The sequence below is a fragment of the Neodiprion virginianus genome, chromosome 7 (assembly GCF_021901495.1).
Source record: "Neodiprion virginianus isolate iyNeoVirg1 chromosome 7, iyNeoVirg1.1, whole genome shotgun sequence".
Lineage (NCBI taxonomy): Eukaryota > Metazoa > Arthropoda > Insecta > Hymenoptera > Diprionidae > Neodiprion > Neodiprion virginianus.
In genome coordinates this window covers 25,119,968-25,144,194 of record NC_060883.1, presented here as the reverse complement: position 1 = coordinate 25,144,194, position 24,227 = coordinate 25,119,968, and the positions used below count along the sequence as shown (strand labels likewise).

Sequence of the window (24,227 nt, the reverse complement as noted above, 5' to 3'; positions counted from 1 at the left end):
TTTATATAGCCACGTACATATGTAGATTGTACAAGTTACATTTGGCAATAGTATCAACGGACGTAGCATATATATTAACATACCTGCACGTGACTCTTGTTACGCGTATCACAGGAAAGCACACTAGGACCACAGTATATCAGCTCGAGGGAGTAAGCCGCGACTGGAACCCCCGCGTAGGGTGTACACGATACTCCGGTGTACTCTATAGTTGCCAATACCGGTTGCCTCGGGTATGTTTCGAAGTGTTGCGGTTCAAGGGAAAGCGAAGGTGTCGGCCATCTGACGTCTAAGGTCGTTCGCATCTGTTGATCAATTTCAGAACTGGTAAAAAGAAAACAGTTTAGAGAAAATGTACACGTAGGTTTGCATTCTTTCATCTTCCGCAACCTGATTAATTAACTCTGTGTCGGTCCAACCCTTGCGCGAACCAATTGAACGATGAGCTAGTCAGCCTTCATGCGGTAATTCGATTCAGATCGATTTCGAAACAACCGATAGTCAGGTATCTGATTTTTATTATGAATATACCCGTTTACTTTTCTCCTGCACTACCCGCACTCTTGCTTCGTTGTGACTTACGGCCGATAACAAATAAACAAATTATCTTTCCTTACAATCGAGTCGCTATTTTGAACGATATGTAGTATTTGTTAATTAATAATGCTGCCGATTAACCTCTTTACTGCGTATCGCATCGCAATCTACTCTGTTACGAAATTGAATTTCTACGCGAAATTCAACAAGCCGACATAACTTGGAAATACTGACGAGTTTAACCGAGCATGCCTAGGTCCGGCCGAGTTGGGAGATCTGATGATAAGTGGACGTAAGAGCGTTGGGTGAATTGGCCTGGTGGTCCAATGAAATAAAGTTGTTTGGTACATGCGCGGTTTTGTTTGGAGTTCCTTCATAGTATCGTGCTGCGAAACAAAGACAATTCGTGTCGATAATCGCGCTACATCTTTTTTTTCAAAGTTTTTAAACCCAAAGATGTCAATATATCCGTCACGTTATTGCAACCCATGTATGTATATAATTACCCATTTGCTCCGTCCTACTGTATCCACTAACGCCATATTATTTTAGATTATACCGTAACTTTCCAGAGTTATGCTCAGCCTGTTTCCGACATTACCTCAAAAGTTTTACCTGAGTGTCGTGTATGGAGGAGATATCAGTCAACTTAGATGGCACTGGTGAATTTTTTCTCACGAGTTGAAGAGAATAAGTTCCCCCGCGTGATAAAAAACCACACGGCACGGTCAGGGAAAGATTTCCACCCGCAGAAGGAACTGGTCTGACGGTAACTTGGCCCACAAGCTCAGACGTAAAGCCATCCAATCTTAATACCCTGAAACGTAATCACGCCCGATAATTGGCTTCGAACAGTATTAATGTTCATGTCACGCGACTACCTACATGCAAAAGACGACTTATATTTCTTGTATTTTCAAAATATGACGTAATTTGAAGTTTCTCATACGCACCTCAAGACCAGAGGAGCTTGAAATATCCCTGTACCTCCTCGCTCTTCTTCCAGGACAGTATCCGCATCATCCGTATCGGTCAGGGGTACGGTTGTGGGTTCGTCCGAAGGGTGTAAGCCTAGGATGAGAACGGCCAGATCACCTGACAAAGCGGCATGCGAGGCAGCGACTACAACTCGCGAGCTTATAGACTTGTCTACGGGCATAATCACGCTCAGGTTGGCTGAAACAAGAAGTTTCGTGTTTCAAGTTGTCTTACACATCACTAACAATGAAGTATATGCGACGAACGTTGCGATTCGAATGTTGACCGAGACATCCTGTATACGCTACTTTCCCACCCTTCCTTTAGCAATGGCGGAAGTGCAAATTGCAGCGGGTAAGAAACGAAGCCGAGAACCCTCGGGTCCCAAAGGCGGCATTACCGTGGGGGATATCTAGAGCGATACTAGGATGATATTGACTCCTGCTGGTTATGGGTTCGACCCGCGTACGTATCAACAACTCAGGGCTTTCTTCGGATTGCTAGCAGCTTTGCCTGGGCTTTTGACACGATTCTCGGGGCTCGGTATTTTCGAAACGAAACTCTTGTTGCCACTAATCCTCAAGGTGAATTCCGATTTGCGTATAATTTATCACTTGCCAGATCGAGTACTTACGAGTGCACATGTTTGCTTATTATACATATACCTTTGTACGCAACGACTATTTTATCCGGAATTCCAGCAAAATAAAAAAATATCAGACCGAAACTTATAGCAGCTTATCGCGGATTTGTGCAGCAACCATTCAAGACACACTACAACAGAAATGTTAAGGATACGGTGATGAAGTTGGCTATACGGTTGCATTGTACATGGCGCGAGCTGAGCCAATTGAGTAAACACTATCCGTCTAGCGTCTATTGAGTGCGTCGAGGAACATTTAAATATTCATTAGCGGGCAGTTCCTCGTAAAGATAATGTGAACATTGTTGCCAGATACGGAGTCACGTCCATTTTCGGCAAAATATGAAACTCGTAGACTCGTCACTATGCACGTTAATATATACGTATAAAGGCGTAGACAAAGGCGATGCTGCGGAAAATTTTTCCTTTTTATACAAATTATGGCAAAATAATGATGAATTTGTTCGAGATAGATCGAAACAACTTGTACTCGGAGCTCGAAAATCACGAAAAATAAATTGGCGGCTTAGATGGGCCGTCGTGCCCCGGTATCCCCTATGAGTAGTCACGAGTAATATGGTCAAATTACCGCAGGGCATGTCGAGAGGATACGCCTGTCTTGTCACATAGGTAAAAGTATACGTCGATTGAATGCTCAAAATTTTATCAACACTTTACAACTTAGTAGTAGTTACAGCTTTCGTCGGAGAGTTCGTTTTACATCTCCTCGAGAGCAAGGGTGCTTTCGAAAATCAGCATGTATACAGGCGATTTTCTTACATTTCATAGGCATTTTCTGCGTGTATCAGCAATAAGTGGTCGCGCGTTCCACGATATTAATGACGCAGGCAGTAAACTAAACGGTGTTGCCCCCTGCACCACGCAACACCCCTGCAGGAAAATTTATCACCGTAATTTTTCAACGCTTCTCAGCTTACTTGTAAGATACCTCGTTGATGGAAGGCCAAATTGAATATTATTTGTCATTTTATGTTTGCTCTTATTTTCTCCCATACCAGCATAACTCAGGTATACAAGCTATGCTGGCATGTACTGCAATTTCCGTCGTGAATATAATGGTAACCAGTTATCATTCTGATCTTTCACGATGCGGCTCGCATATCTTTCTCAAATAAAGCATATACAGTTTAACCGTTAATAATCATCATCCATCTTCGACCATCACCCCGATTCACTGACTCCTGTCCTTTATCGCTAATTTTTGGACCCTGCGTTAATGATCCACTATCTACATCTATCTCTTTAAACAGAGAGTACACACATGGTGCGCAGGTGTATGTATTATGGTATGCTCTTGCAAAAGGCTCTTTGGATCTGAGAATGCATTAATTAGAAGAATCGTGGGCGAAAATAGAGGGCCGGGTAAGGGCGATGTGTAACATTCGTTATCACTTCGCAAATACCATACTCTAAAAAGTTATACAAATTAACTGGTGAATGGATTCATTCGGTACGTACATTGACTTCATGTGGCTCGTCATTAGTTTCGCTGACTAGCAAGTACCATAGGCCAGAACAACGGCCAATTATTACTGTAAGAAAAGCGATAACGTTCTCGCGATATTCCAGACCTATAATTTATTACATTGGCAATTTTTTCTGCTATTGCACTACCTTTCAATGCACCTACATTCATCCTAAGCTTGCGTATGTACATCGGGAGGAGACCGTGAATCTTGCGACAGCAGCGCCAAGAGGTCGGCAACTGAAGCTATATTCTAGGTCTGTACTGTCACGTCTGAATGGATTAGACTTGGCGGCTCACGCGGACTTCGTGAACTACATTAGCATACCTTTTCAGAAATGGCAGTGAGAAAGCACCTAGGAGTGGTTTTGGTTGTCTGTTGCCTGGCGCTGCGACGGAAATATTAACGGAATACAACCAGTACGATATATCGATTCGTTATTGTTTTGATCTTGCCCGCTATAGATATAGGTATGGACGTACATGGCAATGGGTGTACCGTGCGTACCTGTTCGGTAACTTTTTCAAATTACACATCAATACTTACCATATTTGATAACGATGAATAGCAGAACCTGCAATGGTGACCAGCTGGACAACCAACTCATGTCCACTGCGGCATTGGTGGCTTATTACGCCGGCAGCCTCTGGAATAAGCAAAAAGTATCAACCTCTATTCGCTAGTTTATTGACAAGCATCTGAGTCTATGTATACTAATAATATAATACTATGAAGAGATAAAATTTGTTTGTTTGTACGTAAGTGGTAATTTCTGAAACTGTTGAACCGATTTTAAAAACTTTCTTCACCAACAAAAAGCTAAACTATCCCTGAGTAATGCAAGATATAATTCATTTTGGTAAAAATAAGTTTCTAGTCAGAATTCTCAATACTTGTAAAATCAGTCGAAAGAAAAAGCACTGCTTGACTGCTTTATCGACGTGTGTTAACCAAATGGTTGTATATACGTGAAATATAACATTAGTGCGATGTGATGGATAACTTGACGTTTCGGGGTTACAAAGCCATCTTTCGTGCAAGTTCCAAGCGGAGAGACACTTGCTTGGTTGAGTGTACATTTAACTTATTGTTAGATTTGTCTGAACGTGCGAAGCCAGGACGGGTCAGCTAGTGTACGAATAACGCCGATATTTTTAGTTTCAGTTGCATTAAATTTGACAGATTGTGAAGAATCGTGATTTCTTTTACCACCAAGTTTAGAACAATCGCTCTGTCAATACAATCTTTCCATTGAGTGTAATTAATATTTAAAAAACCTCGGAACTTGTTGCGTGTATGGTCGAAGCTCCTTCAATTCGAGGTTACTTCGGATTTTCGTATTAGTTTCAAGGACCAAGGATGGGAGTTAAAGTTCTATTATTGAATTTTAGAATGAGAACTCACAATGATTGATCTGTCGAATCGTAATATCATTTATTAGCTCATACGGGGAAAGCCTGAGGCATAAAAACCCATGACGCGATAACGATCTTATTTTCTATACCATTATATGATATCAAATCGACCTAATATAAACGTACATCCCCCGTATGACTCACGCCGTCGCAATCTCGCGTATAGGTATAATGCGTTGTTTTTCACATTATTTTCGTGTATCCGTACCGAGGGATCTTGAGCCGTTGTTGCCGTTCCCTCGGTCACAAGCTCATTGTCAAAGCAACGGATAATCTCGAGCCGTTGCCGTTCTCTCGATCTCTATGACAAGAAATGTTTTCGCCAACCTCGTTTAGGTTGGATGTGTATCGGCCTTACGCCTCGTCGTGAACGTGTTTTCGGAAGCTCGCCGTTCCGACGACTGCTCAGAATTCGCCCGCTCGCCTGCTCACTCGTCCGCGACGACGGTCAGCGAGAGATCAGGCATCGGTGCTGCCATGAGTCGATAGATCGCGGCGATTTCGAGAAACTACGATGCCGCGATATCCAAACGACCATCAGTCACCAAACACAGCGTCTTCGGTATTTTCAGAAAAAAGGGAACTTTAAGATACAAGATTGTGATGTAATAAATAAATTATGAAAATATTAAAAATGAATGAAAAAATTAAACTTGATTGGCGTCGTTCGGCTAACGCTGTTTGCCGAGTTCCGCTGTACTCATACGTACATATATTAATTACCTACATATTACATGACACGGATATAAGATGTGGTGCGCCGTCTAACCAAACACTGACCTTATCTCCGCTGGATACAGTCGATGGCCGACGTGACTCCGGATGCGACTACTCCCGTGTCCGGGCGATACGAACGGGATTTTCTACGTCAACGGATCTATACGAATGTTCCGCAGTGAAAGAGTTCTATCACGCCGAAGTAGGTATTACCGAACATACCGTGGATTCCTCTCTAAACGGGCCCCTCCGTCTCCCGTTGTTATCGTCTGCGCCAATAAATGCACAAATTTTATCTGACCCGAGCGTCGTTTTTTTGGTTTAAGCGTAGCCTACAAGGCGAGAAGTGAAACCAAATTCAATTTGGCTGCTGTTTTTTTTTAGCTGCCACAATTTTCCATATCAAGCTCAAAGTGTTGGCAACTTTATTTTAGCTTTTGGGTCATTGTTTTGGCGACTTATGTTCTCAGCGCCGAATTCACTTCTAATTTACGCGACTTTCGACAACTCAGTCCTACGCCTATGTACCAAATAGACACACCGTAACTAGCCGGTTAGCTTCGCTTTTTTCACTCTTCGACACTTCGTTTTCAATATATTTTCGAAGCTTATTTTCATTCTCGGATACAGCTTGATCATACCTACACGGTAATTGATATTTTCCAAACGGCATTACTTTTCTATTCTTTAGATTGCTTCAAAATCGTACCGAGCTACTGAAATTTATGCAAGATCACTTATCGTTAACTCCAGCCCGTAAGAAACGAGTGAATTTAATTTTAAACGTTAATTCAGTATAAGCCAGCCTTTGTTACGTCCTAATTTGGGTTTGCAGTTAAGTATTGAGAGGAGCCCGTGATCTTAAAGGGAGCGCACCTGCACTGCGAACATTGTATACTCGGTAATCATTTAAATTGCAAATTCAACTGGAATCACGACCGTTTAGCAAGGTTGGACCGCGGCTTATTATCTTGCTCTGCAACAACTCTCGAGAAATACATCTTGCCAATGTACTACTCTAGATGAATTTCACGCCATTCGGCACATCTAATGCATGTAATATAAATCATTTTATTCAATTAGTCTGTATTCCTCGCGAGGTGGGTTGACGCAAATAAACATTCGACGGTCCGGATTGGGCCGATAAGGTCGAGGATCGAATTCCTTGACGTGGCGGTAGTTGAATCATTTAAATCGAACCCCTATCGATGCAAAATAAGATAAATTAAATAGTTCAAATATCAAGATGCACCAAAGTCGAAATCCTTGTTGCTGTGCCGGAAGTGTGAGTGGTCAGGGTAATATCAAGTCCACAACAATATTGTTCGCGGCAATATCAAGTTCCCGCGGTCTTTTGAGTTGACCACCTATCTATGTTCTTCGCCAGAGAAATACAGGGGGAAGGTTTTCGTTTTGAATTATGTTTTGTACTATCACGTAAGGTGATACGTATACGTATGACATCAGCACCGCAATAGAATTCGCAGGGTTTGAAACAGTGAGAATTAACGTTCCGTATTAATACCTATGGGGCTTATACCTGCACCTCGCGGTAATCAAATGGATATACGTTGTACACAACTGAGTTTACGTTCAGGTTGTTCAAGTCGAAAGGATTGTTTAATTTACGGAATCAATTAAACGAATGCAAGCGAGGCATCCTCTGATCTTTCTTTCCGTTATACATGCAAATATATATATATATATATATATATATATTATTTATATATATATATATATATATATATATATATATATATATATATATATATATATATTAGGGTGATTCAGAAAAAAAAAATTTTTTTTTTTTTTTTTCCAAACAGGTTCAAAAGTTTCATTTAGGTATACAAAGACACCAGTTAAAATTTTAGATTTTAATATTAATATTTAGGGGTGCCTCATCGCACTTTTCGATTTTCCATAAGAATAACATAGGAAAAATGTTGTTTGCTTCTTATACTTTTTATAAGTAGCTAACGAAGCGTTGTAAAAAAAATCTAAAGACATATGTTTGTAGGAAATTGAATGTTCTACAAAAAAGGTCTCTTGTCAAAATTTCGTAAAACAAACTGTGTCAAAGTTACAGCCTGTCAAAAGTTGAGTTACTTATAATTTGACCTTTTTTGAATGTTATAGCGTAACTACCGGTCTTATAAAAAATTGTACATGAGTTTTTTTTGTAAAGCATACACTCGACTTTAAACAGATGATAAATGATAATTCATTTTTGCAACAATGAAAAAAAAACTATTTTTTACCATTAAAAAAAAAAAAAAAAATAATAAAACGAGAAAAACAATTTCAGAGCAGATTTCTGCTAAAAATTTTTTTAAAGTGTACGATTTTTTCATTGTTGCAAAAATGAATTATCATTTATCATCTGTTTAAAGTCGAGTGTATGCTTTACAAAAAAAACTCATGTACAATTTTTTATAAGACCGGTAGTTACGCTATAACATTCAAAAAAGGTCAAATTATAAGTAACTCAACTTTTGACAGGCTGTAACTTTGACACAGTTTGTTTTACGAAATTTTGACAAGAGACCTTTTTTGTAGAACATTCAATTTCCTACAAACATATGTCTTTAGATTTTTTTTACAACGCTTCGTTAGCTACTTATAAAAAGTATAAGAAGCAAACAACATTTTTCCTATGTTATTCTTATGGAAAATCGAAAAGTGCGATGAGGCACCCCTAAATATTAATATTAAAATCTAAAATTTTAACTGGTGTCTTTGTATACCTAAATGAAACTTTTGAACCTGTTTGGAAAAAAAAAAAAAAAAAATTTTTTTTTCTGAATCACCCTAATATATATATATATATATATATATTGTTTTAACATATATTGTTTTTATTTTGGCACGTTTGGGATCCCGAATTAACCCTTTCGCGTAGTAACGACTACCGAGCCCGAATGCAAAAGTATAAAGCGTTACGTGACGACTTGAATACCTTGTATCCCTTGCTGTGAACCTCTGAGCAGGGATCTAGACAATCGAGAGTGACAAGAGGCAGAAGAGTTTTCAAACAAGCAGAAGTACAATCGTTCGACTGAAATTATAACGAAGCATCAACGTAAATGTACATACATGTTTGTAAAAAGTATTCCTATACCCGCTCTGATTGGGATATCATTGAAAGGGGAAAAGTAATTGAGGGAGGCCTCAACGATCGCTTCATTAGCAGATTGCTCAACCGGAAATTCAAGTTTGTTTGTTCGTCTTGGATGGGAGCGCCTGCAAAGGAGTGCCCGGGTGCCTCTAGCTCTTACCAGTCTCCGGGCTGCATCGTTTGACGCGCCATGCCCCCAAGCACCTAGAAATTTATCACCGTCAACTTGAGGACAAATCCTGGCATCCATTTCAAACGAGGTGAAAAATAAACCAACGCAACGAAATGGTATGAAATTGCTTGAAACCGTTTGGAAAGACTGCTCACCGAACATATATATTATTATACATTGTACCGAATTTCACCTGAACTTGTTTTGTATTTTATATTTTTGAATTTCAATTCATTCAACATTCAACATTAGATTCACTCGATTTTGATCTTTGACTTTATTCCCTTGTTACATAATGTACTATCATTTTCCGGTCCGAGCTGACTCTAAACAGCGTAACAAAACTGGGGAAACGCATCTGTCCTTGTCAGCTAATGCAATAATATTTTGCGAAAAAGTTACCGCGCGCATTGCACGCGCTCTAGCGGACAACACAGCAGTGAACATTGTTCAGCTTGTGAAAAAGTATTTTTAATTTGATTTAAAAAGAGGTGCGATATTGGATTAAAAATTGAACGATAAGCCGATTATTTCATAATAAATGAGAATCGCACGGCAATGCCGAGCTAATTGTACAATTGAGCTAAAACTAAGCGAATAAATTCGTAGGCGCGATTTGCGAGCGTTTGCCTGACAATGGTCTTCCCTCGACACGTGCCGGGACTCCCCTGATCCCCAATTCACCCCTCCCGATTCTTCGCCAAGCGGACGAATATCCTACATATACGTTATAGGCAGGCCTGCTCCTTTGAAAACTGCTCTCCCTGTGGAGCCCCATTCGCATTCACCCACCGGTCGCACTTCTCCCCAACTCTGCAGTTTGTTCCCGCAGCTTCTGTCGCCCAGCGCCAGTTAGTCATTACGCAATAATCGATATTGCGCTCTTCTATTCCGCCTTCGTGACGAACCGGATATGTACGTTATATCGTACCCAGGCATTTGTACAATATTTATGCGAATCGTCGACACACGGTGAGGAAATATTTCCAATTTATTCCACATCGGAGGGAATAATCGCTAGTATTTATTAACGTGCTGCATTGCATGTGAATACAGCTGCGGTATGTAGTCGATAGATTTCTAAGGAATGCTCATACGCAATAGATCGGGGAAAGATTTTCTGACAAACTGTAACAATGTTAGCTTCGAGGTCAGCCTAGAAGCGGGAATTCCAATTTGTTCAAACGAAGCAACGATAAACTCGAGTTAAACGAACCGACCGTTGGTATATTATGACCAGTCACGGTAGCGTAACCTGGCAATGTATTTACGTGTAGTCTTATCCGGTACAGTTTCAAGTTCGTGTACGAATTAAGTTTGGATTATTAACTATTACGCTGAAACTATAGCGGGGGCATAGATACAATAAATAACTGACAAAAGTACGGGCACAGAGTGGAATCTCCGGGCTGGACGCAACAATGAACGAGTGAAACGAGAATGCGTATCAAATCTGTGGAAGGTTACGAAAAATTGATTGAATCCTGTAAGATACTTGGACACATATTATACATCGTATGCGAGACGGACAACATCCGAGCAGAAGTCGTTATTCCGAACGGACCGAAACTGTACCTACATAACACGTACGTTCTACTAATCGGCTTTGGTTCTTCATGAACGAGATTTACATAACGCGGCGTATCTTCCCACCGCGGTAACCATGGCAACGCACTCGTGGAAAGGGTCGCCTACTTCGGACATTACATGCGGGGTGGGTGCTGAATTAGAGTATACCACCGTGTGGCGTGAATCCACATACTGTTGGATACTGTTGATAGAAAGCCGGAGTTTTCGATTTTCGTATACTTTTCCACTTGCCTCGACCAAGACGGATTTACCAAGGGGAAATGGTGGTAATTAGGTCGGATTTCCAACCGGATAAATTGCTCGTCTTGTATTACAGTGCCACAGTCCCAGCGTATACATATACGGTAAAGAATAAGAGCTTCACTCGCGGACAACCCCCGGCACATCGATACATTTTCAGAATCTATGTGTGCATTATATAGCTGTAGCAAAGGTAAAAGGCTTCCCGGCCAACGCGACGTCAGCCCTGCCTAGCCAAGCCTAATGGACTCAACATCGATCCGGTGGGACCGTTTCACACACCGCGGCCGACCAGTCTTCCAAATTCACCCAGGGTTTCGTCAAATTTTTCAAGAGAGCGATACAGTTCAGTTCAAACTACGCGTGAAATTTTCTTTTTAACGTCTCTGCGCCTATAAATAAGGTGTTCGGTCGCGTATGTTTTGTTGGTGATTAGCATCGGATATTCGTACCGAGCGATGCGGCGATGGTGGAACAGTGATTGAAACAGTATTTCCGCCAATTGAATCCAAAGTTGGCATCCCCACAAATTCCGATCGATTTTTTTCACGCCGAATGAACAGGATGTTCTGGATAAACTCATGGGACATCTACATATATACCTAGATGGAAATATGCAAAACTGTAGCCAGCCGATGTGATGTGATTAAAAATAAAACAATCTAGCGGGTGAGAGGAGAATATCTCTGAATGTCGACTACTTGCGAGGAACCGTATGTTAAGGGCGGGGGAGGCAGCCTAGGGATGGAAGGGGATGGGAGGTTACTCGAGTCACGCTAGTTCGCGTGACCTATAATGACCTGGCGTGACTGGGTGCGTCAACGGATCGTTGTGAAAACTGTATACCTACACGTGTAGGTATTATCGATTGAGCTAATACGAAATGTTGACGAAAAAACTTTGACTCTCTCCACCTTGTGCATCGGTTCGCCAAGGGCTGTGGAAACAGCTTATATATATATATATATATATATATATATACATATTATACACACCGTACTTCTGTAATCCACTTTTATGTACTAGTATATAAAGTCTGAAGCTTAACGAAGGCGATGATCCTTTTATGTGTAAAAATTAGAAGAATGTGATGGACTACTTACAGGGGCATGATCGAGCGAAACTCAAATTCTGAAGTTGAGATGCTCTGGAACGGGAATGAAACGATCATTTTTCGGTTGCTACTGACATGAAATAAATTCGTCTCTACCAGAGATTATACAGAATCCTACGCCCGAAGCCTTAGGAATCACGACGATCTTCCGTTTGTATTTTTCAGTCTTGTCACCGGATAACGTAACGAATTCGTTCGTTGCGTGTACCAACACTTAACTACGCGAACGCTACAGAGGCGTCATACCTACGGCATACACGTCTAGTGGTAATTACGGTAGACATACCTACCCTCCCCCCGCCGCCTCTCAGCTGTCGCATCCTATGTCTCGAAAATCAGACACGTGGATTAGAGTAAAAACTTTTTTCCAGAAAAATTTTGAAATTTGGTGCCTTCCGTCGGCCATATTGGATCGACTATTTTTGTGATTTCAAATTTTCATACGAAACTCGTAGTCGGCGACCTCAAAGACTTCGGTATGAGAAATTTGGCTTTGATCCAATAAAAACTGTCTTCAAATCCGATTCAATCAACGAGCATCGCGTAGTTTCAAAAAATTGGTTTTCCAGCGTAACCACAAGACAGAAATTGAGTAGATATATGCTGGACAACGCGACGTGCACTGTTCATCATCACCATTCATCAGCACCATCGCGATGGATGGTTATCGATTAATTTACTCCGAACATCTTGAACAAATCATTTGAACCCACACTTGTGAAATTTGGGTAAATTAGAAGGCCCTTCGGTCTTACTCTGACGAGATATTACTTTCGTCGGGCCAGGCGAGCGTTCAAAGTTTCGTAGTCGCACCCATCTACATCGTTTATGCATTTGACAACGTGTTCATGATGCCACGTAAAGTCCACATCGAGAAACAACCGAGAAAGGAACCACGAGTCGATACAAGGGGTGAATATGACAGACTGTCCAATAGAGAAGAAGAGCTCAAGATAAGTATAACGAAGGCTTACGACAAAATAAGGGCCATCGAATCACAGGGTTAAACTGGAAACCGATTTTACCCTTCACTATTAACTTGCTTGAATCCGCGAGATGCGACGCACGTGATACCTGACAAACAGCCTCTATAGACGGAAAACTGTCTACATATCTCCTTTACAAATCAAAGTCGCGGAATGACTTTGCCAATGACCCTAAACTAGAAAATTTCCGTCAAATATTGACTCGGACTTGAATTTTTTTTACGAGTACTCAAGCGAAGGGATGCCTATGCGACTATCGGTATAATGTTATTGACAATGAATTGTTTCGCCATTTTCCAGATATCCCCGTTGTTCGGTATACCGGTCTGAATAGCCCTTGTGTTTACACATTTCGGTATCCAAAAGAAACGAGACGACCTGCAACTAAATTTATATATCTTCGCAAAACTGTTATTTGCCTATACAGAATCCGGTGGTTTTAGGTCAATGTTAAAAGAGCCGCATTGAGAGCCTGCCAGATATCCAATCGCTGACCTACTTGTGAAACTACAAACGGATCTGAAACTACAACCGATCATGATGTTCGACGATTTTTATTTTCTGTTTTCCGCAACTTTTTCACCTCATTAATTTAGCGAACAAGGTAGGGATTGGTCGTACCGTTTGATAATCGGTTGCGGCTAAAGCACATCTATATCCGCATAGGAATACATACGAGAGAAGTTTTGTATGTACATAAACAAAACAAATGTAAATCTGTTTGTACCCCACTGACAAATAATAAAATCTGACCCGATGTCATTGCATCATCTATGCACTCTGCATTGTCCAGTTTATCCATCGGTGGAGATCAATAGATTATTGAGGGAAGAATTTCGCAGCGATTGACAAGGCGTCCAGACGAGCGCATAAATCCCCGCCACGTGTCGACGCATGCGTAGGCATCTGTACCGCGGATTTCACATCTTTACATTATAATAAGAATCAGCCCGGGTCGTATGATGCATGCTTGACCGCAATATATGTACGAGTATAACCAGTGTGTCGAACGCGTCACGATCGAGAATTGTTTGACATCGAGTATATCCCGGTAGACGTGTGAAGCAAGGGCTGCCCTACAAGTCCCGTGATAGGAGGAGAGAAAACTCCGGTACACAAGGGGAATGAACTCGACCCGTGTTATCGACTGAACGCACCAACCTGCATCGGGCTACGTGCTCTCGCCTCGGTGGCATCCGCTCATACTTACACCGTTAAGAAAATTACCAAAGAATCGAAGCATCGTCAAAATAAGTATATCATTTTTGAAGAAGGATGGAGAAAAGGCGAAATATTTTTCCACAGGTGGGCAAATTTTCCCTAATCGCTATTTGCCAAAGCGTACGTCATTCATTGAGAAACGGGGTCTTTCATTCATTTTCAGTAGGCGGTCGAAATTGCCTAATTTTACATTGTTATTGTGCAAAATATCGTATGCAACCGGTGGGCAATGATGATTCCGAGTGAGCGTGAAGCCAGCTAGATATCATACGAATGATATGACGATTCTGTGAGGTGTATAAGGCAACAGTCAGCGATATTTTTCAGCTCCCATCAAATTTTCTCTACTGTGCGGAATTGTATCTGTAAAGAAGATGGGAGGTAGAAAGATTTTACAGTTAGGGCGTCAGGGCAATCCGATGAGCCAGAAATGGAAAGAAATGATTCTCTTCCACGTTGTATGAACTTTCAATGCCAAATCAATATCCTGTGGCAGGGTACGCAGTCACGGTATATCCACTTTCCCTACATATTTAATGTTATCAATACCCCAACAGGGTGCACTGGCCTGAGCCAGCCGGAGAATACATAAACGGCAAGGACGGGTTTGGATCACGGTTAAGGATGAAAGAATAAAGAAAGATAAGGTGAGGTGAGGTTGAGAGGACGGATAGGGGGATTCATTTATGGGGGAAAGTAAAAGAGAGACAGAGATAGGGAGAGGGATGGGCGGGGATGGTCAGGAAGGGTGGATTCGGTGTCGAGGGTTCTGGATGCTATTACAGGGGTTCCGTGTTTGAACCGTACCTGCGGCTGTCTACGAGGGAGAGGATACACTTCATACGCTTCGCGGTACAGCAACAGTGGTGGAAAATGCCTAGAACGTGTTGTTGAGTACTACGTAGAGAGCAGTTTTGGAATAAAACGGAGACAAACACTCGGGGTTGAAAACAGCAACGGAAATACAAAACACATCTTCGCTATAATACAAGAGAAACACAATGCCGCTGAACGGTTTGAATCACAATGATTTTGTAAAGACATCGGGCGAGTTCCCAACTGATGCCAAGTCGTTTTAATTAATATGCCATCTATCGTTGCCATGTTCAATATGCCGGATTGTCTAGCTATCCTTCTACAATCATTAGTACGTCGTTGAGGTAAACGTTCAGGTATATTTCTCGGTAAAGTGTACTCTATGTACGCAGGTAGGTGTAAATACTCTCGGCATACGTATCTATACTATAACCTATCTACTTATCAGCCAGCCTCGTACCGTGTCACTTCTTTTACTTGACGCGCTTTTACCATGCACAGAATTTTCGTTCGTCACTGAGATAACTAACCAATGAATCCTTTCTTCTCGGAGGAACAGGGTTCCAGTGCCCCGTTTGATTCTCCAGACCTTTTGCTTTTCTGCAAGTCAAGGGTTATTTTTTACATTCGTTATACGCGGAATAATTACATTTGTTACTTTCCTCGATTTTTTCAATACCTTCAAAGGCAACGTTCTTCAACGTTCAACGTTAAATTTCTCAAAATTTAATCATCCAAATGAAATGGGTTCTCGACGAATGTAAATAATTACACGACGACGTTGTCCCAAGCATAGCCCTGGATATGCCCATTTATTCGAATACAGATCTACAATCTACATAATTCAATCACGGTATATACTTGGATATTGAAATTATGCTAAAGAAGGAACCAGGTTCTCGGCATATTATAGAAAATATCACCAAATTTCACGACACGCGTAGGGATAAAGTTCGGCTCCGATATAACCCGTAGGGTCTGTGACTGATCTGTCTGAACGTGATACCGTAATTGTTACCGCAAATGGATTTTTCATGTTTCTCTTAACAATCAGGGGGAGAAGAGATTTCTACGAGGGCAGTCTCAATTTCCTGATCACAGTAACGGGAGTAAATAGAAATCTCGGGACATTTATGCGACTACGTTATTTATATACAAGATGCGAAATAACGATCTCCATTGAGTAAAAAAGATGAACGGGTAATGGAAAAACAAGGTAATGACAATTGATTACGGAACGAAACTAGAAGTATAGCTGATAAGCTTGGATATGAAGGCCCGATTAAATTTCCTACTTCTTTTAAGCGATATCCAACATTGATTTGATCTGCTATGAATATCATCTTCTTCATATAATTCCTGTAAGAGAATACCGGCGATACAAAGAATTAAAGACTTGCATACAACGGATTTTTTGTGTTTGGTATAATAATTATTATCGGTAATGGAGTTCGCAAAATGTGAAATAATTATTGCTAGAACACGATCGCAGCTGTCCATCAGTTTTCCGGATGTGCAATTTAATCGTACAATCATAATTTCTTTGAATTTCTTCGCGTGAAATTCGAATGTTTCCAAGAACGCTGGCTAAGTTCTTTGAGAGTGAAATCGTCCAGGTGAGCAGACTCCGCACTAATTGGGGAAAATTGGATTCGTATAATTATAGTGGCTCGTGCAATTACACTAACGACGGTACGCAGTTCTGAGAGAAAATGAAGTCACAGACTCGCAGAAACGTTATGGTGTTGGCGGGTTGCCTAGGGGCAAAATTCCTGGGGTGAGATATTTTCTCTGCCTCGCTTTAATCCATTCCTTGCCAAGTAGACCTCAATTACGACAACTGGCAGCAAGGAATATGCTACCGCGTTTAACTCCACATGCATGCGGATATAACGAGACAACTATCAAAGTCATGATACGTACGACAACATACGCCGACAGATTAAATAGTTCTTCACTGCCGTGGACGTGCTCTTCTTTAATCAATGAAATTGTCATTATCGATGGGAAGGAGATAAAACCTTTCAAGAGTCCTTCCAAATCATTGACATTATTTAGTTCCATTAGGACGATATTTTCTCTAAATCGGCGAGTTTACCATTAAGTGCATTGTTTAATCCGTTTCGCATACATATTTGGTCGAAGTTTGTTGGAATTTTTACAGGCGACAATATACTTTATTTGATGCAAGTTATTAAATTGCAAATTGTCTCGCGAATCACACGGCCAAAAAATCATCTGCCTTCGAAGTGAGGTGACACGTTAGCCGTGTATGGTAATTGAAAAATTTAATAGCACTTTGAATTACGCCAAAGTGATGAAAATAGCTCAGGAATAATCTCGTAAACGAATGAAGGGCTATTGAAAATATAAAAAAAAAAATAAATACACTTCCGCCGTCATGACTTTTCGTGGTAGAATAATCGGAAATCTACATAGGTACACGCTAGTGCGCAATAACGTTGATTGAAATCAAAATATTCATTTTCCGAAATCATGTGTACCTTTAAATACGATCAATTAACGCCCATAACTCACCAGACTGAGAATGCTTCTGCCCCATACATCGTAGAATCCTTTATTGGTTTGCTCTTAAACACAAGAGGCTGAACTGCAGGCTCGACACTTGTCCTTTGTTTTCAATACGCAACGAGGGATGGTATCGAATGGAGACGACATTAAATAAAAATAACTCGGTATTCGAAAGAGCAAGTATAAAATATCTTCATTCTTCGTTGCACCGCGACGACACATGAAAAGATAATTAATTGCACAATCAATCAAAATACTTGTACAGTTCGAATACGAGTACAGATACTAAGAATCTCACAATGTTTCTAAACATCAGCTTCAACCTTCAAAGTGGTAAATAATTCACGATCGTGTTTACAGATGACTTAGCCACACCAAGGTTATAATTCAGCATAATTCGCGAGAGCATCCCTCACCGATTATACCGCAGTGACGGAGAATATTGACGATTGTGCAAGAGATACGAAGCAAACGCGTCCGAGGGACGCGGGCGTCGCGACGGCACTGGAGTTGGCGTGCACCCCACCACCATACCCACACCGCCGGACGCCATGACTCGACGCGTGAGCGGGTTGTTTCTCTACAGAGGGCTGAATTCGACGTTACGGGGTCGGCCAAAATGAATGAGTTCCATTTACGCACTTGTCCGCGTTCTATTCCGCATTTCAAGACCAACGCGTACCTTACCACAATTATAAATGCGGTTCTACGCTTACCGCTGCAAACCGCTGTATTTAATCGATTAGTGTCCACGATTTCTAATTACTGCAGAAAAATGCTATATGCAAATGTCACCGTTGGGAGTAACAGGTTCGTTAAATTGAATGTAGGTATGCGCGGGTTTGCCATCGTCGAAAATCAATCATGTTTAAAGAATAGAGGAGATAGGCTCAAAAGCATTGGCTACGTTCCGTTGTATCAATAGGAATGTGGGTTGCTCGTTATACGGTAATCTCAACTTTTCTTACAGCTACTTATCTATGACGATGTCAATTAGTCAATCGAATCGCAGCTCAACATCTTGATCATAAAATTTCCGGTGCCTACTAACGTCCTGTCTGCTTAATTAGAAATTACATCATCGATCCGAAGAAGCAGCAAAAAGTAGTTACAGCCTTTCGAATCCCACCCGCCGGGGATGTCTGGTGAAGTCTGTCTTATACTCGGGCCGATCCAAGTGTTGCGTGACTCGTGTTGTCCTAATACCCGAGGGGGGGGGGGGGGGGATCGACCCGATGTATCGAGTATGTCCTCCGTATACAGTTTCCGGGAGTTAATCAAGTCTCTATTCTCGCCGAAATGAAATTGATAAAATGATCCCATCCAGTATCACTATTGAGAAGGGCTTATCTCCGTAATAAAAATATGAGAAATTTTTTTACACAGGACTTGGGCTTTTTAATATTGTCACTCTGGAGACACGTATCTGGCCTTTCTTAACAGTGGCCGTCGCTGTGCCAATTAGTAAAGTGTCTGATATGTGGGAACAAACTTGGAACACGATCGTTAATGATCTCAGGATTCCCACGATTGATCATGTGTCAACGTATCAAGTGTAATGTAAGTGATATCGATAAGAACAGATCAACTATTCACTATTGCTAATGGAATTATGCGCATCACTATATCTTCACTCAACGAAGAGTATTGTATCTAAATGCGTATAAAAATCTGATACCATTTTTCGCGAACACCTGCGTACATGAGAATTGAAACAAGTAAACACATATCAGATTTTTCTGTATCGTTTAAATTTACGGGAGCAAGAGTATCGATTTTCGAAGTGCATCGTCTATGTATGCCGAAGATGCGATTTCAAACAAGCACACATACAATGACCGATTGATTAGCCATATCGTATCAAAGAGAGCCGGCTATTGCGGGGAGGGTTGATTGAGGAGGATTTGCTGAAGAAAGTCAGCCAGGGGTATCTTTTGAAGCAAGCGACAGAGTGCCGAGAGCGTGAAGGTAATAGCAGGACCCTGCATTAACTGATTCGCCAACGGTAGGTTTCTGTACAGGAAGCACCTCGCATCGTGCCTCGCTTAGTTGTGCCGACCTTCCCAGCTCGGTAACGTCCCATTTGTAATGACGCTGTCTTGAGCGATCTTCAGTCAACGCGGGGATTGTCTGACACAAAAACGTGTTCACTTGATTGAAAAAATCGTGAAAATTATAGGCATAGTCCATCTGCGAAAAAATTACCCCCGTAAGCATGCGTATATATTATGCATGTATACTTGACAGAAGTGTATCACGATGTATGATTCATTCCTTGTTATTTTTTTTCCCTCTTTACGAAGAGCCAACTGTAGGGGAAACCGTGACGAAGTCTACGATCGGGGCAACTTGCGCAAATAGCATGCATCCAAGTTGAATGGAAAATATACGGGAACTGTAATCCCGCCAACAAATGCTATGGTGGTTCTTTCTTGCAGGAGACAGGTATTCGGACAAGGCGTAAACGATAGGGTACATTTCGGTGAGTACAATTTTAAACTTATATACTTTTGGAATTATCAATATCTTCTACCGAAATCGATAAACTCATTCATTTTCATTCCATGATTTCGTTGAATCGAATGATCGGTACTGCACCGGAGACTTACGATGTCACCCCTGTTGAACGACCGTTTGAAGTGTGCCTACCATTTCAATCTCTGTTGGCATGATATGCGGTCGATTGACTTGATTTTTATTCGCCGAACACTGCATCACACCACACTGCAATCACCAGCTTGTGAATTGGCAACGTGTCATATAGTGTTTCATTGTGACGGTTCGAACGCCGAAGTAAACGAGTTTCATGCAGAACGTATTGTATGATGGACGGGCGTTTTACGCTGCTGATGACGTACGGATCACCAGGCAATTCTTTGTATAATTGACACCCGCACTGCAACTTTTATCTTTTTTAACGGTGTCATGCTGCATACCATCTTGTCTTACTCATATTGACGGGAGAATGCGATTAATCCATTGTTTGCGAATCCTGGCTGCTCGTCGCTGTCACCGGAGCCACGTTGCCTACATACCATTGTATTACTCCCCCAGAGAAGGAGATCTGTCACCTTCCCCTACGGCTGTAAGACGTCGGAACGCAGTTTAAAAATGTACGCAATTCCTTACATCATTGATACAATATCGGACAACAATTTGACATGCGTACAACTTGAAGAAAACATCTCTTATTGTCAGATGAATTTGAGACTGGCAAGTCAACAGCCCAGTCAAGTATTATTCGTCGATTCGTCTGGTCCGGATAATTCCATTATTATTTTGTGTTGTCGCTCTTCATATTCCGTACTCCTTATTTTTTTGTTCTCTACTAATTCCTTTTGGATTCTTGGGTTGTAATTGTTATTTGCGTATTTTTACTGCTACGGCGATCCCATCGTATGCGAATACACCGTACAACATCGTGATAACCAAGCCTGTATGATAAAAAAAATTATTGAATGTGCAACAATTGAGCAAGCTCACCAGGAGTTGGAATATTAGCACTCTTGTTGTTGTGCATAATTTCCATTTCGCTTATATCGCCTAGATATAACGCTAATACTGCTCTCATGTCATACCACTGTGTTAATGAAGATCGCATCTTGTATGCTCTAGCTATCGTATTAAGTAGAGATCGGACTCTGGTCTCCATGTAGAAACGGAACGCGGTTTACAGTTAGTCGACTGCGTGATGTGCGGCAGTTCTGCAAGTACATTTCGGAACACAGCCATGGTTCGAGTTGATGACAAACGTCAGTTTAGCCAACATCTAGGTTGCCCCATACATAACCTACACGGGTGTCGAGACCGAATGTAATGGTTGGGTTATCCCATTCTTATTTGAGTTTTGCAAACCAAAAACTAAGATCCCGATTGTGTGATTAATAAATCGGACGCGACATCAAAAAAAAAAAATTATGCTTTCAACAACGAATTCACTCTTTCGGGGTATTAGCATAGCCAGAGTATGTAAACCCAATGTAATTCTGACAATACTTTTATCAAAATTTAAATTCGTAGTCTGCATAAAAAAAAAAAAAAAATAAATAAATCAAACTGATTGCGTTGGTGAATGTCTCAGAGAATTCTATTAACTTGGTTTAAATAATGTTTGTTTTTTGCAGGACACTGTGCGTATCCTTTCGATCAAACCGAAGATCCCGCATCGGTACAGTTCCTCGACTCCGATGAACACGATCGTCATGTTCGTCCCTCAACAAGAGGTTAGAACAATTGTTTCCGTCATCTTGCACAATATGCGCATCGTATAGCAGTTATTGATAGAGGCATACAAGTAATGTCAGCAAATAAATATGTTCAGTTTTAATTGTATAGTATCATTTTCATTAGGCATGGATCGTAGAGAGGATGGGGAAATTTCACAGAATCTTGGAGCCAGGAGTTAATCTTCTAATTCCTGTAATAGACCGAGTGAAGTACGTGCAGAGTCTAAAAGAAATTGCAATCGATGTTCCCAAACAAAGCGCAATCACGCTAGGTAGTACTGATACCGTTACTTTCAGCAGTTCCATAAAACAACAACCACACAGCTCGGTGATTTATCGCAACCTAGCAAACTGAAACAAGCCAGGAAATTCTGATCTACATGTAGAGTTGTTCGACCTCGCCTCAACTGTAGCACCATACCTATCTGCTTATCATTTTAATGATTCTATCGCCAACTATTACTCAGTATTATCAAGTCATGAATAACTTTTCAGATAATGTCAACTTAAACATTGACGGCGTCTTGTATTTGAGAGTGAACGACCCGTATCTGGCATCTTACGGAGTTGAGGATCCTGAGTTTGCAATCGTTCAGCTGGGGCAAACAACAATGAGATCAGAACTAGGCAAAATATCGCTAGATAAAGTGTTCAGAGAAAGAGAGGGACTCAACGTTTCCATTGTAGAAAGTATAAACAAGGCCAGCGAAGCCTGGGGAATAACTTGCCTTCGTTATGAAATTCGTGAGTAAAGTTCTTTCTACCCGTCAGTCGCAGTAGCACCGACAGGTCGCATTTGAAGTCAACTTTTTTACCAACTATCTCAAATGCGACACACAATTAATTCTCTTTCAGGCGACATTAAACTACCAGTGAGAGTACAAGAAGCCATGCAAATGCAGGTAGAAGCAGAGAGAAAGAAAAGGGCTGCTATATTGGAATCTGAGGGTACGAGAGAAGCTGACATAAATGTTGCAGAGGGAAAACGTCAGGCCAGAATCCTCGCGTCTGGTAATTTTGAGTACCATGTTTTTTTTTTTTTCACGAAAATTATTCCAACTGCTGCATACAAGCGTTGAGACATCCAATGATTTTTCATTCATTTACATCTTCATCTTTACCGAGTGAAGCAATACTTGTAGCTATTCAGGTTAATCTGGCTGTTGTAATAATCATTTCGTTCATGTTTCAAATACAAAATCCAAATGACCAGAGGCTGAGAAACAGGAACAAATCAACAAGGCGAACGGCGAAGCAGCGGCTATGTTAGCTGTCGCGGAGGCGAGAGCCAAAGGTTTACAGGTTGTTGCCGGATCTTTGGGTTTGGAAAATGGCAGAAATGCCGCATCGTTCAGCATCGCCGAGCAATACGTTCGTGCATTCAACAAACTAGCCAAAACTAACAACACTATGATCTTACCGAGCAACCCTGCCGATGTTCCCAACATTGTTGGACAGGTATGTACACTAAATTACGTCCGATCATCCAAGTTATTATTCAAGTGTTACGATGATTGCACTCGTCAAAGTTGACGATACATACTCTATTTTGACACATTTCAACTAGCATGAAATTAACCCACTCTTCTGGTACTATACAGGCGATGGCGATATACCAGCATATCGCACCCCGTCCACAAACACCGGACGATCCAGCACCGCAATTTAAGTCGAAAATCCCGCTCACCGTTGATACTCCTGATAACGCTTATGAATATTTTAGCGATAAAGAGGAGCTGGAGAAGCATAGAAATTCTACCAGTAAGAATTCGCAAATATTGTAAAAGTTTTCATTACAAAGTAAATAAATAAAAATTGAAAATGTAAAAATATTGAATAGTAGATCAAAAGCGATTGATTGGAAACCCTGAGAAAATTTTACAGGCATAATAAGGGCAAACTGGATTAACATGAATAAGCTTGTACACTTCATTTCAAACAGTGTGCATTTTAAGCGAACACGCTTGAGCTTGTTTCAGAGACACTCTGTAAAAAAAAATTTCAAAACTGGTGTGCAATCTTGTAGGAAGAATATTGAAAGTAATTCATCAATTTTCATCAATACTTTCAAGCCTAATCTCCGATCTTGAGATTAAAAGAGGCTCCTCGTTCATTTAAATGGATCGCTGAGCTTAATAATATTGGAGAAGTTGCATAGATCGCAAAATCCCAACTCCAATCAGGTGGATGAGAAATGAATTGAATGGCATTGCCTAGTGATGCTTCCGAGTGAAAATTCACTGGACGTGTAGGATGGAATTCAGTTACCTGTGACCCCTGTGACAAATCAGCCATCAAATTATGCGATATGCACGACCAGGCCACAGTTGGTTACAAAGAACCTGTATCATAAGGCTATTGTTAATACTTAAGTAATGTACAGGATGTTAAGCAATCAAGTTTGCGCTTCATTTCCATACTGGGCGTTTCGTAAT

General features: G+C 41.0%; 2 protein-coding genes across 10 annotated transcripts in view; one reads left to right on the top strand and one right to left on the bottom strand.

Moving 5' to 3' along the window:
- The window catches only part of LOC124308332 (uncharacterized), a 30,432-nt gene extending 9,178 nt beyond the window's left edge, over nt 1-21,254 (bottom strand). For 2 of the 8 annotated variants that reach the window (XM_046770919.1, XM_046770924.1), the window contains exons 1-5: nt 17,573-18,064; nt 4,192-4,291; nt 1,491-1,713; nt 1,153-1,354; nt 84-305 (exon numbers count right to left, since the gene is read on the bottom strand). In XM_046770919.1, coding sequence (XP_046626875.1) covers nt 84-305; nt 1,153-1,354; nt 1,491-1,713; nt 4,192-4,252 — 708 coding nt within the window. In that variant the 5' untranslated portion in view covers nt 4,253-4,291; nt 17,573-18,064. Of the gene's footprint in view, nt 1-83; nt 306-1,152; nt 1,355-1,490; nt 1,714-3,809; nt 3,986-4,191; nt 4,294-14,614; nt 14,637-17,572; nt 18,065-20,521; nt 20,650-20,727; nt 21,001-21,144 lie in introns of those variants that run through there. The other 6 variants (XM_046770922.1, XM_046770920.1, XM_046770921.1 and 3 more) reach the window with 6 other exon arrangements.
- On the top strand, nt 19,636-23,624 carry LOC124308334 (stomatin-like protein 2, mitochondrial). Of its 2 annotated transcripts, XM_046770930.1 has the most exons (8): nt 19,636-19,775; nt 19,870-20,048; nt 21,691-21,789; nt 21,917-22,064; nt 22,288-22,536; nt 22,648-22,803; nt 23,006-23,250; nt 23,394-23,624. In XM_046770930.1, exons 3-8 carry the CDS (start codon nt 21,754-21,756, stop codon nt 23,574-23,576), a joined length of 1,017 nt encoding a protein of 338 aa, XP_046626886.1. In that variant the 5' UTR covers nt 19,636-19,775; nt 19,870-20,048; nt 21,691-21,753; the 3' UTR covers nt 23,577-23,624. The 2 variants fall into 2 exon arrangements, with proteins under 2 accessions (XP_046626886.1, XP_046626885.1); XM_046770929.1 differs by lacking the exons at nt 19,636-19,775; nt 19,870-20,048 and adding an exon at nt 21,287-21,531.
- The last annotated feature ends 603 nt before the right edge of the window (nt 23,625-24,227 follow it).

What these genes read in the sequence shown, in the direction of transcription:
- LOC124308334 (XM_046770929.1), top strand. Translation starts at nt 21,484, where the DNA reads ATGCTTTCAACAACGAATTCACTCTTTCGGGGTATTAGCATAGCCAGA. An exon ending in GGGGTATTAGCATAGCCAGA is followed by an intron (nt 21,532 to 21,690) that starts GTATGTAAACCC and finishes TGTTTTTTGCAG; the next exon opens with GACACTGTGCGTATCCTTTC. An exon ending in TTCCCAACATTGTTGGACAG is followed by an intron (nt 23,251 to 23,393) that starts GTATGTACACTA and finishes GGTACTATACAG; the next exon opens with GCGATGGCGATATACCAGCA.